General features: G+C 57.0%; 1 protein-coding gene across 2 annotated transcripts in view; it reads right to left on the bottom strand.

The window, feature by feature from the left end:
* Positions 1-14,101, bottom strand: part of AHRR (aryl-hydrocarbon receptor repressor) — an 83,747-nt gene that overhangs the window by 59,617 nt on the left and 10,029 nt on the right. For both annotated transcript variants that reach the window (XM_043887902.1, XM_043887903.1), the window contains exon 3: positions 5,398-5,579. In XM_043887902.1, coding sequence (XP_043743837.1) covers positions 5,398-5,579 — 182 coding nt within the window. The remainder of the gene's footprint in view (positions 1-5,397; positions 5,580-14,101) is intronic.

Genomic DNA, 14,101 nt, shown 5'->3' on the forward strand with positions numbered 1-14,101 from the left:
CGGGGCCCCAGCTCGCATCCCTCGGAGCCCCGCCTCACCCCACGGCACAGTGGGGCCAGGCCTCAGGATGTGCTCTGTGGGATCACAGACACTCATTCCCAGCAGAACTCATCAGGGAAGGATGGCTCGTCAGTGAAAGCTGAGAACTGCACAGTTTAGCTCAGCCGCATCCACTGCACTCCCAGATCACAGGATCCTAAGACTCGGGGAGAATTTCATCTCTGACCCGCAGAGGACTCCAGTGTCCCGTGTGTCCCGGACACATCTCAGGACACGGGGCTTGTGGACCTGCCACCCGGAGCGGGTGAAGCAGACCCACCCAGCTCAGGTGAGCCTGGGGCCAGGGTCCACCTGGAACAGAGTGTGCAGGTGGGCTGCCCGGGCTGGGCGGACAGTGAGCGGGGGCGGGTCCTCACAGCTCAGGGATCTCTGGATCGTCCCTGGAGGCCGAACCTGTGCTTTCCCCTCCTGGGTCTGTCTGCTGAGTGTCCCCCCGCTCTGCTCATCCCACCCACAGCCCTGCCTGCATGCCACCGGCCACGCTAAGGTGACTGGGGATCCTAGGTCTTGACACCAGCCAGGCTAGGGTGACTGGGGTCCTGGGTCACTCCACCAGCTGGGCTAGGGTGACCGGGGTCTTGCCTACACGCCACTGGCCAGGCTAGGGTGACCAGGGTCCTGGGTCACGCCACCGGCCAGGCTAGGGTGATGGGGGGTCCTGCCTGCATGCCACCAGCCAGGCTAGGGTGACAGGGGGTCCTGGGTCATGCCACCGGCCAGGGTAGGGGGGCTGGGGGTCCTGGGTCATGCCACCGGCCAGGCTAGGGTGACTGGGGTCCTTGGTCATCTGCATGCTGGTCCCCATCCTAGGCCCTTGAAGCCCAGGTCCAGTGAGTCTCCTGCCTGGGTCAATGCTGCAGCGTCGTCTGCTGGGCCTGAGAAGGGGGCACCTGGGACCTCACGTCCTGGGCCACATGTCCTAGCGGGAACCTGGCTCCCGCCCCCCTCAGGGTCCTTCACATTCTCCACCCACCCTGTCTCCCTTTTCTGTGATCAGTCCCCAGTTTCCCTTCTTGCAAACAGTGAAGCTTGCAAGAGTGGAAAATCCCTCTTTTGGGTACAAGCAAAGGGTTTATAACTAAGAAGCACCAGCCCTCAGTCTACTCAGATCCAAGTTAACTAATTAAATAAGTTCACTGCCTTTTAAAAATCCATGAAAGTTGACACAAACACGACACTACAAGCAAATTTGCAGGCCATTATTACTCTTGGAGGCTGGAACTTTCCAGTTCATGTCCTTCCCAAAGGTGACTTTTTATGGAAGCTTTAATGAAATTATCCATTTCTGAGTCAGGAAGCAGAGATTAAGATCCAATTTTTATAGCTCGACTTTTTTTCTAACTATGTAGAGGGAATGAATTCAGGAAAATGTTTAGAATTTCCCCTAAAATGTACAGCCTGAGGAAGATCACAAACTTGGGAATCCTTGGGAGAAAAGGGTGATAGGGAAGTCAAGTTCATTACCGCCCCTAGCTGTGACCAGCAGGGCCGCCCACTGGCAGCGTGAGGGCTCCACAGACCTGATGGGGCATTCCCCTGCCTTGGGGCAGGGAGAGGGATCGGGCACAGTGCAGGAGAAGCACTCTGCTCCTGGTTAAGAGGAACCATGCATTCAGGCGGACACCGGGCCGATACCTGAACTCCTGGAAACAACAGAACCAAAGTCTTTACAAGGCCACCAACCCTGGCCTGGCTGGACACAGCTGTACCCGAGGAAGTGACCAGAGAGGAAGTGACCAGTCCCCTATCAGTGTCCTAAAGGCAGATGGAAGCCTCTGTGGGAGGTAGGTGAACAGAAAACCCTCCTGAGCAGCCCCACACCTGGCCCAGCTGTCCACATGGGTCACTGAGGAAGCCCCGGGCATGGGGAACCCTGGGGACAGGTATGGGGTCCCTGGAATGGGGGGTGGGGACCCCATAAAGGGAATGAAGACCCCACAATGGAGGTGGAGACCCCACAGTGTGGATGGATACCCCCACAGTGGGGAGAGGCCCCGGAGTGGGGATGGAGAGCACACAGTGTGGGATAAAGACCCCACAATGGGGATGGAGACCCCACAATGGGGACAGAGGCCCCGGAATGGGGATGGAGATTCCCACAGTGGGAATGGAGAGTGCACAGTGGGGATGGAGATTCCCACAGTGGGGATGGAGGCCCCACAGTGAGGATGGAGACCCCACAATGGGGTGGACACCACACAGTGGGGATGGAGACCAGGCATTGGGAGTCAGGGTCTGAGAGTTTCTGAAGATGGGTCCGTGAGCCCCCAGCATCCCCAGGCCTTCAGAGAGGTCCTGTTATCCCTTCATGGAACTCTCTCCTTCGTGAGCACAGACGGGGCTGGAGAACTGGCAACACCAGCAAGGCCTGCGGCTCCAAGACAAGGGCCCTGGACTCCACACCAAGGCCACACCAGTGCTGAATAACTGCTTTTGCTGTTTCACACATTTGCATTTTTCCTACCTAAAGACCTGATGCATTTTCCGTAAGACTTGGAAACCTGGACAGTAAAACCCTCTCAGGGATAAAGGCTTGTCTACAGCCATACCACCCTGAATGCGCCCGATCTGTTCTGACCTCAGAAGCTAAGCAGGGTCAGGCCTGGTTAGTACTTGGATGAGAGAGAAAAGCTTTAGCGAGTCTGTGCGTCAGCCCCAGTGGGGGCTTGGTCAGGTCCGCGGTGCCCCCACGGCAGGGCCCTGGGGCCTGGTTAGTGCTTGGATGGGCGAGAAAAGCTTTAGCGAGTTTGTGCATCAGCCCCAGTGGGGGCTCGGTCGGGTGTGCGATGCCCCCACGGCAGGGCCCTGGGGACGGTGCGTTCATGGGCCCTCCTTCGGGGAGGTGCAGGGCCCCTGTGGGACGGAGCCCTGGGAGGCACTCAGGACAGAGCCCTCCCCGGAAGGCACTCAGGAGCGGCCAACAGACACCTGAAGGCCTGACCCCGAAGCAGAAAGCTGGCCGCAGCCCCTGGTCTTCCGAAGCCCCTGAGGACTCAGCACCCAGGAACCGTGGAGTCCACGGTGGCCAGGAACCACGTGCCCTGGGCCCCACACTGCAGGTCCTGGCAGCTGGAGGTACTGATGTTTAACTTAGAAGTAGTGTCACTGGAAGGCTTCCCCAGGGGCTCAGCAGTAAGGAATCTGCCTGAAATGCAGGAGCCACAGGAGACTGTGGGTCGATGCCTGGGTTGGAAGACCCCCTGGAGGATGGCACGGCAACCCACTCCAGTATTCTTGCCTGGAGAATCCCATGGACGGAGGAGCCTGGTGGGCTGCAGTCCATGGGGTCACAAAGAGTCGGACACGACTGAAGTGACTTAGCACGCATGCATGTCACATGAAGCCCCTGTAGAGCTGTTGCTTTCAACTTCCGCTTGGAATGGAGGAGCTGGGAAAGTGACCCACTTCACACAAAGAACCACATAACCCCTTGAGTTTCCCCATTTTCCTGCACCCATCAGAGATCCAAGGCCCAGGCAACCATAACCCGAGATCCAGGGAAATACAGGTGCTTTAAGGAGGGACAGGAGATTGTGGGCATGGGAGGGACTCAGACAGAACTCAGGCCCAGTTCTGCAAGTGGGCCAGTGGGACACGCAGGAGAACGCAGGACTCCTGGTGGCTGCAAGAAGTGTGAACCTGGGGACCGGTGGGGGCCTCGGGGCTGACCACAGGGAGGAGGCGCCGGCAGGGCAGGGCGCCAGTTAATGGGGGAGGGGCCCAGACCACAGCTGGGGAGGGTGGGGCCTTCTCAGTGCAGGACTGAAGTAGCAAGGGTCCCTTAGACGGCTCCATGACGGGGCTGCCTCTATGCGGCCTACAGACCACACCACCCCCCTCGCCTCCTCCTGGAAGCCCTCCAGCCAGCACAACTCTCCTGGTGACCCCCCAAATTCCTGTCCCCATGGCACCCACCATTCTCTGCTGCCCTCCAAGCCTACTTTTCCAAAAATGCTTCATAAGCTTGTGCCTCCAGCCATGGTGGGGCGGGGGGGTCTGGGTGATTTACTGGAGGACAAACCTGGGCTGGTGCTGGGCAAATCCCAGCCCAAGCTGTCAAAACTCTGCCCATGTCCTCACCCTATGATTTCCCTGAGCCCGCGTGTATGTGTGTGGGGGGTGGACACATGTGGGCGTCACAAGGAGCAAGGACCTCCCCGCCCCTAGTACCAAGCCTGGGTCAGCAGACACAGCCCTGAGTGCTCAGCCTCCCCTGGGGACAGAGGTCCTTTCCACGAGGGACAGCTCGGCTCACTGGGGTCAGTACCACCCAGTGTGCCGCGCGCACCCCTAACAGGGGTCCAGCCCCAGAGCGGAGCCGGACACAGGGGAGGGACCGTGGGACCCCGGGAGTGGGACCCAGACCCTGTCAGCACCCTCACACAGAGGGGGCTCTAGGGCCAGCCGCGGCGGGAGGACTGGGGTTCCCGCTCCAGGAGACAAAGGGAAGGCCGGGAGGGCCCGGTGCCAGGCTGGTCGGCGCTGGCCCAGCTGGAGGGTGCAGTGAGCGGGTCCCTGGGGGAGTCGAGGTTGAAAGCAGCCTAAGTCCTCAGGAAAAGTTCCCTCCCAGGCCGAGAAAGCCAGCAAGGCACAGTGGCTGCCACACCTCAGGCACGTTGGAAGCACGCACATCCCCAGCCCCGTAGCGGGGCTGGCACTGTATGGCCCGGGTCCCCGTGGTTCCAGGCCGCAGTCTCAGAGGCTGGCCCTCCTAACCACAGCCCGAGGTGGGTTTCGGCCACAGGAGGCTGTGCACGCATTGACTCCCAGAGCCTTGAGCAGAGTGTGAGCTTGTGGTCAGCTGCTGTCCGCCATCCCCTGGTGTCCGCACGTGACCACTGTAAACACTCATCTTACCTCTGCCCGAAGACACAGAATAAATGCACAGTTTTGTAAGAAGCTCAGACTTGGCTGAGGGCTGATGGCCGAAGGCTGAAGTAGGCCGGTGAAAACCACATTTCTTCCCCAGTAACTCAGCCAGGCCACGCGAAGAGTAAGGCTTGCCCAGGGGCACCAGACACGAGCAAGTACCCAGCGCGTTGCAAGGGCCTGATGGACACACCAGCTGCCCTGCGCTGAGGGGGGCCGCACCTGGCCCAGCACAGCATCCCAAGGCAGGTGAGCCAAACAGGGGGAGAGCCGGCCCCAGGTCCCTCCCCACCAGAGCTGCTCTGGTCGGTCGCACTCAGCACTCTGCCTCTAAAGGGTTCCAGACAAGAAGCGAAAACAGGCCCATCCCGGGGAAGCCAGGTGGGCCCTGGCGAGGCCCGGGGGACAGAGGTGATAAAGCCAGGTGGGCCCAGGCCAGGCCCGGGCGGACAGAGGTGAGGGTCTTACCTTGGAAGAAGCTCTTCACCCTGAGGTAGCTGACACTGAGGCGCAGGACGGAAAGCTTGTCGAGCTTAGAGATGATGTCGGGCGGCAGCGGCAGCAGGCTGGCCAGGTGGTCCAGCTCGGCATTGAGGCGGTCACGGTGCCGCTTGGAAGGGTTTGACTTCTCGGCGCCCACAGCAGGCCTCCTGTGAGGGGAAGACCACAGTCAGGCTGGGATTCCCAGGTGGAAAGCGTCCCAGGCAGTGACCTCAGGAGGAGCACTTGGCTACAAAAAGCAGCCGCCAGCAAACATGTGCCTCACGGGATGAAAAGGCACCAGTTCCTGGAGATGCACAAGCTAGACTGTGGCCATGCCAGCCACAGAGGCCATGCCGGGCACATCAGCTACGCCAGCCACAGAGGCCATGCCGGGCACATCAGCTATGCCAGCCACAGAGGCCATGCCAGCCACAGAGGTCACACCGGGCACATCAGCTATGCCAGCCACAGAGGCCATGCCAGCCACAGAGGTCACACCGGGCACATCAGCTATGCCAGCCACAGAGGCCACGCCGGGCACAGAGGTCACGCCGGGCACATCAGCTACGCCAGCCACAGAGGCCTCACTGGGCACAGAGGCCACGCTGGGCACATCAGCTATGCCAGCCACAGAGGCCACGCCAGCCACAGAGGTCACACTGGGCACATCAGCTATGCCAGCCACAGAGGTCATGCCGTGCACATCAGCTACGCCAGCCACAGAGGCCATACCAGCCACAGAGGTCATGCCGGGCACATCAGTTACGCCAGCCACAGAGGCCACACCAGCCACAGAGGCCACGCTGGGCACATCAGCTATGCCAGCCACAGAGGCCATGCCAGCCACAGAGGCCACACCGGGCACAGAGGCCACACTGGGCACACCAGCTGCACCAGCCACAGACGCCCCGCCAGCTAAATTGGCCACACTGGCCTCACCAACCGTGCCAGCCACTGGTCGCAGCTCTGGAGGGAGGCCCAGAGACGGGGAAGAGCCAGCAGGAGGGCCCTGTGGCCTCTTTGTGCTCACCCCCTCTGCAGTAGCAGTGGACACCAGCCCTGGGCACACAGCTCAGCTCTCTCGGGAGCTCCTCTGGGTCCTGCCCTTGAGGCCTGCGTGGCCCCTCTGGGCCCGTGTGCCCCTACTCAGCAGGGCTGGAAGGTGCTAACAAGGCCAAGGTGAGCAAGGCGGCCTGGGCACCATGGTGCCCTCCACCCTCCCCTCCACTCAGGAGCGGAAGGCCAGGGCCCTGCCACAGGCCTGCTCCCCCTCCTACTAAGGCTACTAACACTCCTATTAAGCTCCCTACAAGGGAGCGGCCCAGGCTGGACGTCTTGCCCACCGCGGCCGCCCTCACGGGCCCTCTTACCCGCCCCTGGACCTACCCCTCCGCGCAGAAACATCTCCTTAACCTCCTTCCTAGAAAGCGAGGCTAGGCCAGTTGGGCAGGGGCCGCCTCCCCTGGGCCCGCACTCCACAGGTCGGGAGCAGCCTTCTGGGGCTCCGGGCTCCTGGGCCCAGAAGATCCCGTGTCTCTACCATGCGCTCACTTGTAAGTACATGGAAACCTGCCCCACACAGTTCTTTCGGTCAGAAACCCCCGGGTACCCCCCACCCACACGGCCATGGGGGGCCAAGGCCACACAAAACCACCCAAGAGCAGAAGCCCCACCGTGGCTGCTTCTCTCTCTTGACTGAGCTGTACTTCACGCAACATAAAGCTGCTTCAAAGTGAAAGCGTGCTGGCCTTAGGACATTCACAGAGCTGTCAACCTCCATCAAGCTCCGAAACATTTTTTCACCCCCAGGTAACACTCCTACCAAGCGGCTTCTCTCATCTCTCAGCCCCCAGTGGCCACAATCGTTGTCTGTCTCTCTGGATTTGTTTGTTGAGACATTTCTACAAATGGAGTCAGACTTCTCACAGCTGGCATCCTTCACTGACCATCACACAGTCAAGCTTCGTCCATCAGGCAGCCTCTGTGGAACTTCACTACTTCTCAGGGCTGAGTCGTGTTCCATGGCCCTGTGATTCTATGTTTAACTTTTTGAGGAGTTGCCAAACCGTCTTCCACACCAGCCATACTTCACAGCCTCACCAATACTTGCTATTGTCCTTTTTAAAATAACATTCTCATATGTGTGATGGTATAACAGTGTGATCACTCAGCTAGAGCCAGACATCCTGGAGTGTGAAGTCAAGTGGGCTTTGGGAAGCATCACCATGAGCAAAGCTAATGGAGGTGATGGAATTCCAGCTGAACTATTTCAAATCCTAAAAGATGATGCTGTTAAAGTGCTGCACTTAAAATGCCAGCACATTTGGAAAACTCAGCAGTGGCCACAGGACTGGAAAAGGTCAGTTTCATTCCAGTCCCAAAGAAGGGGAAAGCCAAAGAATGTTCAAGCTACCTGCACAATTGCACTGATTTCACATGCTAGCAAGGTCATGCTCAAAATCCTCCAAGCTAGGCTTCAACAGTATGTGAACCAAGAAATTCCAGATGTACAAGCTTGGTTTAGAAAAGGCAGAGGAACCAGAGATCAAACTGCCAACATCTGCTGGATCATAGAAAAAGGCAAGAGAGTTCCAGAAAAACACCTACTTCTGCTTCATGGGCTACGCTAAAGCCTTTGATTGTATGGAAACTGTGGAAAATTCTTTGAGAGAAGGGAATACCAGACCATCTTACCTGCCTCCTAAGAAACCTGTATGCAGGTCAAGAAGCAACAGTTAGAACCAGACATAGAACAACAGATTGGTTTCAAATTGGGAAAGGGGGACATCAAGGCTGTATATTGTCACCCTGTTTATTTAACTTACATGCAGAGTACATCATGCAAAATGCTGGGCTGGATGAAGCATAAGCTGGAATCAAGATTGCCGGGAGAGATATCAATAACCTCAGATACGCAGATGACACCACCCTTATGGCAGAAAGTGAAGAGGAACTGAAGAGCCTCTTGATGAAAGTGAAAGAGGAGAGTGAAAAAGTTGGCTTAAAACTCAACATTCAAAAATCTAAGATCATGGCATCTGGTCCCATCATTTCATGGCAAATAGATGGGGAAACAATGGAAACAGTGGCTGACTTTATTTTTGGGGGCTCCAAAATCACTGAATATTAAAAAGCATAGACATTACTTTGCCGACAAAGGTCCGTCTAGTCAAGGCTATGGTTTTTCCAGTAGTCACATATGGATGTGAGAGTCGGACCATAAAGAAAACTGAGCACCAAGAACTAATGCATTTGAACTGTGGTGTTGGAGAAGACTTGAGAGTCCCTTGGACTGCAAGGAGATCAAACCAGTCAATCCTAAAAGAAATCAGTACTGAATATTCATTGGAAGGACTGATGCTAAAGCTGAAACTCCAATACTTTGGCCACTTGATGGGAAGAACTGACTCATTTGAAAAGACCCTGATGCTGGGAAAGATTGAGGGCAGGAGGAGAAAGGAACAATGGAAGATGAGATGGTTGGATGGCATCGCTGACTCAATGGACATGAGTTTGAACAAGCTCTGGGAGTTGGTGACGGACAGGGAGGCCTGGCATGCAGCTGTCCGTGGGGTCACAAAGAGTCGGACACGACGGAGCGACTGAACTGACTGAATGAATGAATGGCCAATAATGTTGGGCATCTTCTCACATGCTTGTTGGCCATCTCTGTATCTCCTTTGGAGAAATGTCTACTCGAGCCTTTTGCCCAATTTTAAATTGGGTTGTTTGCTTTTGCTGCTGCTGCTAAGTCGCTTCAGTCGTGTCCAACTCTGTGCAACCCCATAGACGGCAGCCCACCAGGCTCCCCCGTCCCTGGGATTCTCCAGGCAAGAACACTGGAGTGGGTTGCCATTTCCTTTGCTCTTGAGTTGTAGGAAGTCTTTATATATTCGGGATACTAGATCCTTAACAGATACACACATTTTCTCCCATGCTCTGTTTATCTAGTGACCCTCTTTGGTTTCTTTTCTTTTTTCTTCCTTAATGAGGTGCCTACACCAACATCGGTCATCTGCTAACAAAATCCAGAGCCAGGAGGCGTGGGGAGATGGAGCAGCCTCGTGTGGACTGGATGTGCCAACCAGAGGGTAGCCCTGCCCAGAAGGGAGAGAACTCAAGGCCTCCCCAGAAAGCAGAGCAGCACTGAGGGCAGATTCAGGGCCAGAGGAGTGCAGAGACCTCACTGTGGGCAGATCTGTGGGGAGCAGGCCCTCACCCACACCTGGGATGGGCTGAGTGGTGACTGTCCCCACCCCCACCCCGTGAGGTGCCGGGGGACACTCCTGACTGAAGACAAGGGGGCTGGGAAGGCTCTGTCCTTCCAGCTTTCTCAAATCGACCACCCGGCTGCCCCTCGAATGCAGCCCAACATACCTCCCCAGGCTTTGGTTCCAGGGGCTGGGGCAGAGACCCTCGCCCCCACCGGGTGGGTGAGGGGCCACTGGAGGGAAGTGCCCCTCTGAGCTGACCTCAGGCTCGGGCTCAGGGCCATGGGGGAAAGCCCCAACTCTGCAGGGTGGAGACTCGTGGGGTCTCAGAAGCCAGAAACCTAAAACACCCGGGACAAGTCCAACAGGAGACACCCTGACACCTTAACAGTGCTGAGGAAAGAGACACAAACAATGGAAAGTCAGCCAGTAAGGCTGGGTACTGTTAAGACGGTGTTACCCCCAAACTGACTCGTGGAATCGATGGAGCCTCGATGGAAATCTCAGCAGGACTTTTTGCAGAAACGACAAGCAGTCTAGACTTTATGTGGATGTGCTGGGGATCGTCAGTCAGAGGGCAGAGTTGGAGGACTTACCTGACTGACCATAATCCTCTCGGAGTTAAGTGTTCCATTTTGGTTGGTTTCAGACAAAGATGGAAAAAGATCAATGGAGCAGAAGAGAGGATCCAGAAACAGACCCACATACTTTTGGTCAATTCACTTGACAAAGACACTAACGAAATTCAATAGGAAAAGAAACTCTTTTCAACAAATGGTGCTAATCAACTGGACAGCCAAGAAAACAAGTAAACATCAATCCTTACCTCACACAATACCAAAATTAGATCAAAACAGACTGTAGGCCTAAGTCTAAAATGTACCATAAAACTTTACAAGAAAATACATTAGAAAATCCTGGAGACCCTGGAAGGAGTCCTGGGACTCTTGGGGCACACACTAAAAATACTGTGAAAGAAAAAAATGGTAAATTTATTTTTTTCAAAGAATTTAAAATGACTTTTGAAAGTCACCATTAAGAAAATTAAAAGGGGAGCCATAGATTAATTGGCTAAAAATATTCACAAGAGCCTATATACAGAATACTTAAAGAAGTTTCACAATTCAACAAGAAGACAAACAGCCCAATAAGAAGACAGATGAGTTATTTAGACAAACTCTTTACGGGAGAAGCTCTGTGGACAGCAAATAAGCACAGGAAAGGCCATAAGCACCGTTCCTCACTGGAGAAATACAACGTAAAGTCACGGTGAGCCTCCACCACAGCCGGTCGGGGAGCTGAGACCAGGACAGACACCCAGGTGCTGTGAGGAGGCGGATGAGCCCCGCGCCCTGCCACCGGCAGCATGGACAGCAAAGCTGCTCAGAAAATCATCTGTCTGGTGGATTCTCAGAAAGTGGAGCCCTCCTCAACTGCACACGGACCCACAATCCCACCCAAGAGAAATGAAGGCACACACCCAAAGACTCAAACATAAATGTTCACAGCAGCTTTGCTGGTGACACCCCAACCTGGGACCCACCCAACTGTCACCGGAGATGAGTAACCACACGTGGTTCATCCACATGAGGGGCACACAAGTGCGGAGGAAGCTGCATCATCACGACAGGGGACTGAAGCCCCCACATGGAGAAGGTCCCCTTCGTGGAAAGTCCCAGGAAGTGCAGACCCGCCTGCAGGACGGGGGTGCAGGCAAGGTCGCCTGTGAGGCCGTGGAGGAATGGCAGGTAGAGGAGCCTCAGATGCGACAGAGCCTCGCTAACCTCAGTTTCAGGAAGGCCTTCTCGAGCCACCCCGAGTCCCCACACGGATCAGACCGCGTTCAGCGAGCGCTCTCAGCCCAGGGCGCTCTGGTCACAGCCAGTCACAAGAAAACAGAAGCGGAGACAAGGGGGCGCCCCCAAGAGCACGGGGACTGTCACCGCCACAGTTACCCCTCACAGCGGGGGGCAGGGACGTGGTCACCCCTCACCGCGGTGGGCGGGGGGTGGGGACCCGGTCACCCCTCACGGTGAGGAGCGGGGGCCCGAAGGGGACCGGGGGGGGGGGGGCCCGGTTGCCCCTAGCGGCCGGGGGCAGGGACCCTGCAGCCCGCCCTGCTTGCTCAGCGTGGGCCCAGCCCTGGGCCTTGGAGGAGCACGTTCTCACCTGGGCTTCTAGCAGGTTCCACCTTGCAGTCCATCTATGGCAGGCTCCAGACTTTCTTTGCCCACCCACAGCCCACAGCCTCTGGGAGGGGGCAGGGCTGCAGCTGGCACATGGGGCTAACACCCCAGTACACGTCCCGGCAACCTCCCCAGCCTTTGCAACCCACAGACACGGGTGCCCAGAGAGGCCGGCAGGGCCATGTCCACAGGCACAGCTGGGTGAGTGTGTTCAGGGGTCCTTCAGCTTCCCTGAAATCACAGATCTGAATGCCCAATACCATGACAAATCGGGGAGAACACTGCTCATCCAACAGAAATCCTGGGAACCACCAGCAGCCACAGGGAAGAAGAAACAGATTAAGAACACACACCATTCACCAGGAAAGACTCCAAAGGCTCAGAACTTCCAAGTATATTCAAGATCTTCTAGGAAAATTCTCATAAACTTGACGCAGCGAAGACCTTTCTAAATGTGACATAAAATTAGCCACAAAGGAAAAGATTAATAAACTCAACTACATGAAAATTAAGTGCTTTTTGCATGGCAAAGAATACCACAAGTGAAATAAAAACTGGCGGAAAGTATGTGAAACATGTTCAAGAATCTGTATCCCCAGTGTACAAAAAGCTCTCACAAATCACGAAGCACAAAAACATAAACAATCCAATAGAAAAGCGAGCGAAAGCTGTCAACAGAGACAGTCACAGAAAAGGAGACAGCGTGCCTGCCAGGCTCGAGTCTGAGAAAAGCACCCACATTCCCCAAAACCGAGGAGCACGGTGCACCTGGCAGGGCTCAGCTCCGGCACCGGCCCGTGTGGTGACACCTGTGAAATCACAAACGCCACACTCCTGGCCTGAGCAATGCCACTTGTAGGAACACACGTGCCTGTTGGGTCTGGCCTTGACTCACCTGCTTGCAAGCTGATGAGCTGCTGCTGGCCACCAATCCTGGCCGAGGCACCAGCTCCCCAGCTCAGCAGGAAACTCACTGCTCACAGCACAGCAGGGTGCGCCCCTCTGTCTGCATCACTGACCCGCGCCCCCGAGTCCACGAGGGTGACACAGATGTGGCCAGGCAGGGGCTGCAGTGTGGGCTTTGTGTCAAAGCTGAGGAGTCCACCACTCCCAGCGTGAACACTCAATGAGCCTGCTCAGCCCACGAGGAAAAGCCAGCACGCGGCCAGGGCAGCCGTCTCTGCAAAGACGGGAGAGAGTTCAACGCGAGGCCTGAAGTCACAGCAGACACCCGTGAGAGCCTGAGCAGGCACCGGCGGAGGGCTGGGGCCCACACACCGTGGTGCGTCCTGAACTGCTGGGCAAGGAACGCTCGAGGAACACCGTCGCAGGCTCACTGCCAGGTGTGCAGACACGGCTGGCCCCTCGTGCACAGAGGCGGGGAGCTGCCCCGACAAACACTGTTGTGGCTGGTTTGGCTGCTCTCAGCCCCCAGGTGCGGACACGCCCCCCTGGATCCTGGTGGACACGCCCCCATCCCCAGATCCCAGGGCACACAGCTGTGTCTCTAGGTCCTTTCTTTTCCTATCTAAGAAGACAAGTGTTCTCACCAGAGCAGAGGAGCTCAGGACGTTGCCCAGCCTCTCCCTGGGTACATAACTCTGTCGTCCCCCCGCCCGCCCCCACAGACTAGGCCGCACACTTGCCCCCAGCCCCATCCCAAGGTCACAGAAGGAGCGCAGCTGACTCAGGTGACGGCCACTTTCGAAAGTCCGGCCTCACCAGTCTTGCAGCCCGTCCTTGGGGCTGGAGGGGTCCCCATTCCTGTCAACCTCTCACGGGTCCTGCAGCCCCCAGGGGCTGGAGGGCGGCCTGGGTCACGGAAACCTGGACACCCACACAGACACAACTGCAGGTGCACACACATACACACACCGACAGAGCTGTTACACACGGGAAGCGACACTGCACACGCACACACACACACAGCCCTGCACGGTGGACGCGTCACAGAACCTGGCCCCAGGCTCTGAGGGCCGCTCTCTGCAGCCGGCCGGCCACTTGCAAGACTGCAGGGTGCCCGCATGGAGGCTCCGAGCCCCACCGGGCAGCCACAGACAGGGCTGGTGGGGGCCACGCCTGGGCTACCCCCCAACTCAGCCTCCTGGAGGCTGGGAGGAAGAGCCTCGGTCTCCTCTCACTTGGGGTGAAGCCCAAGGGCACTGAGGTGTGTCCAGCTGGAAACAGTCTCACCCGGGCAGGGAGGTACCCCTCGGCCAGACTTCAGCTGCAATCAGGGCTGGGAAAGTGGCCCAGGGTCCTGCCCCCACGCCCCACAGCCAAGACCCCAAG

The sequence above is a fragment of the Cervus elaphus genome, chromosome 25 (genome assembly GCF_910594005.1).
Source record: "Cervus elaphus chromosome 25, mCerEla1.1, whole genome shotgun sequence".
NCBI classification, from domain to species: Eukaryota; Metazoa; Chordata; class Mammalia; order Artiodactyla; family Cervidae; genus Cervus; species Cervus elaphus.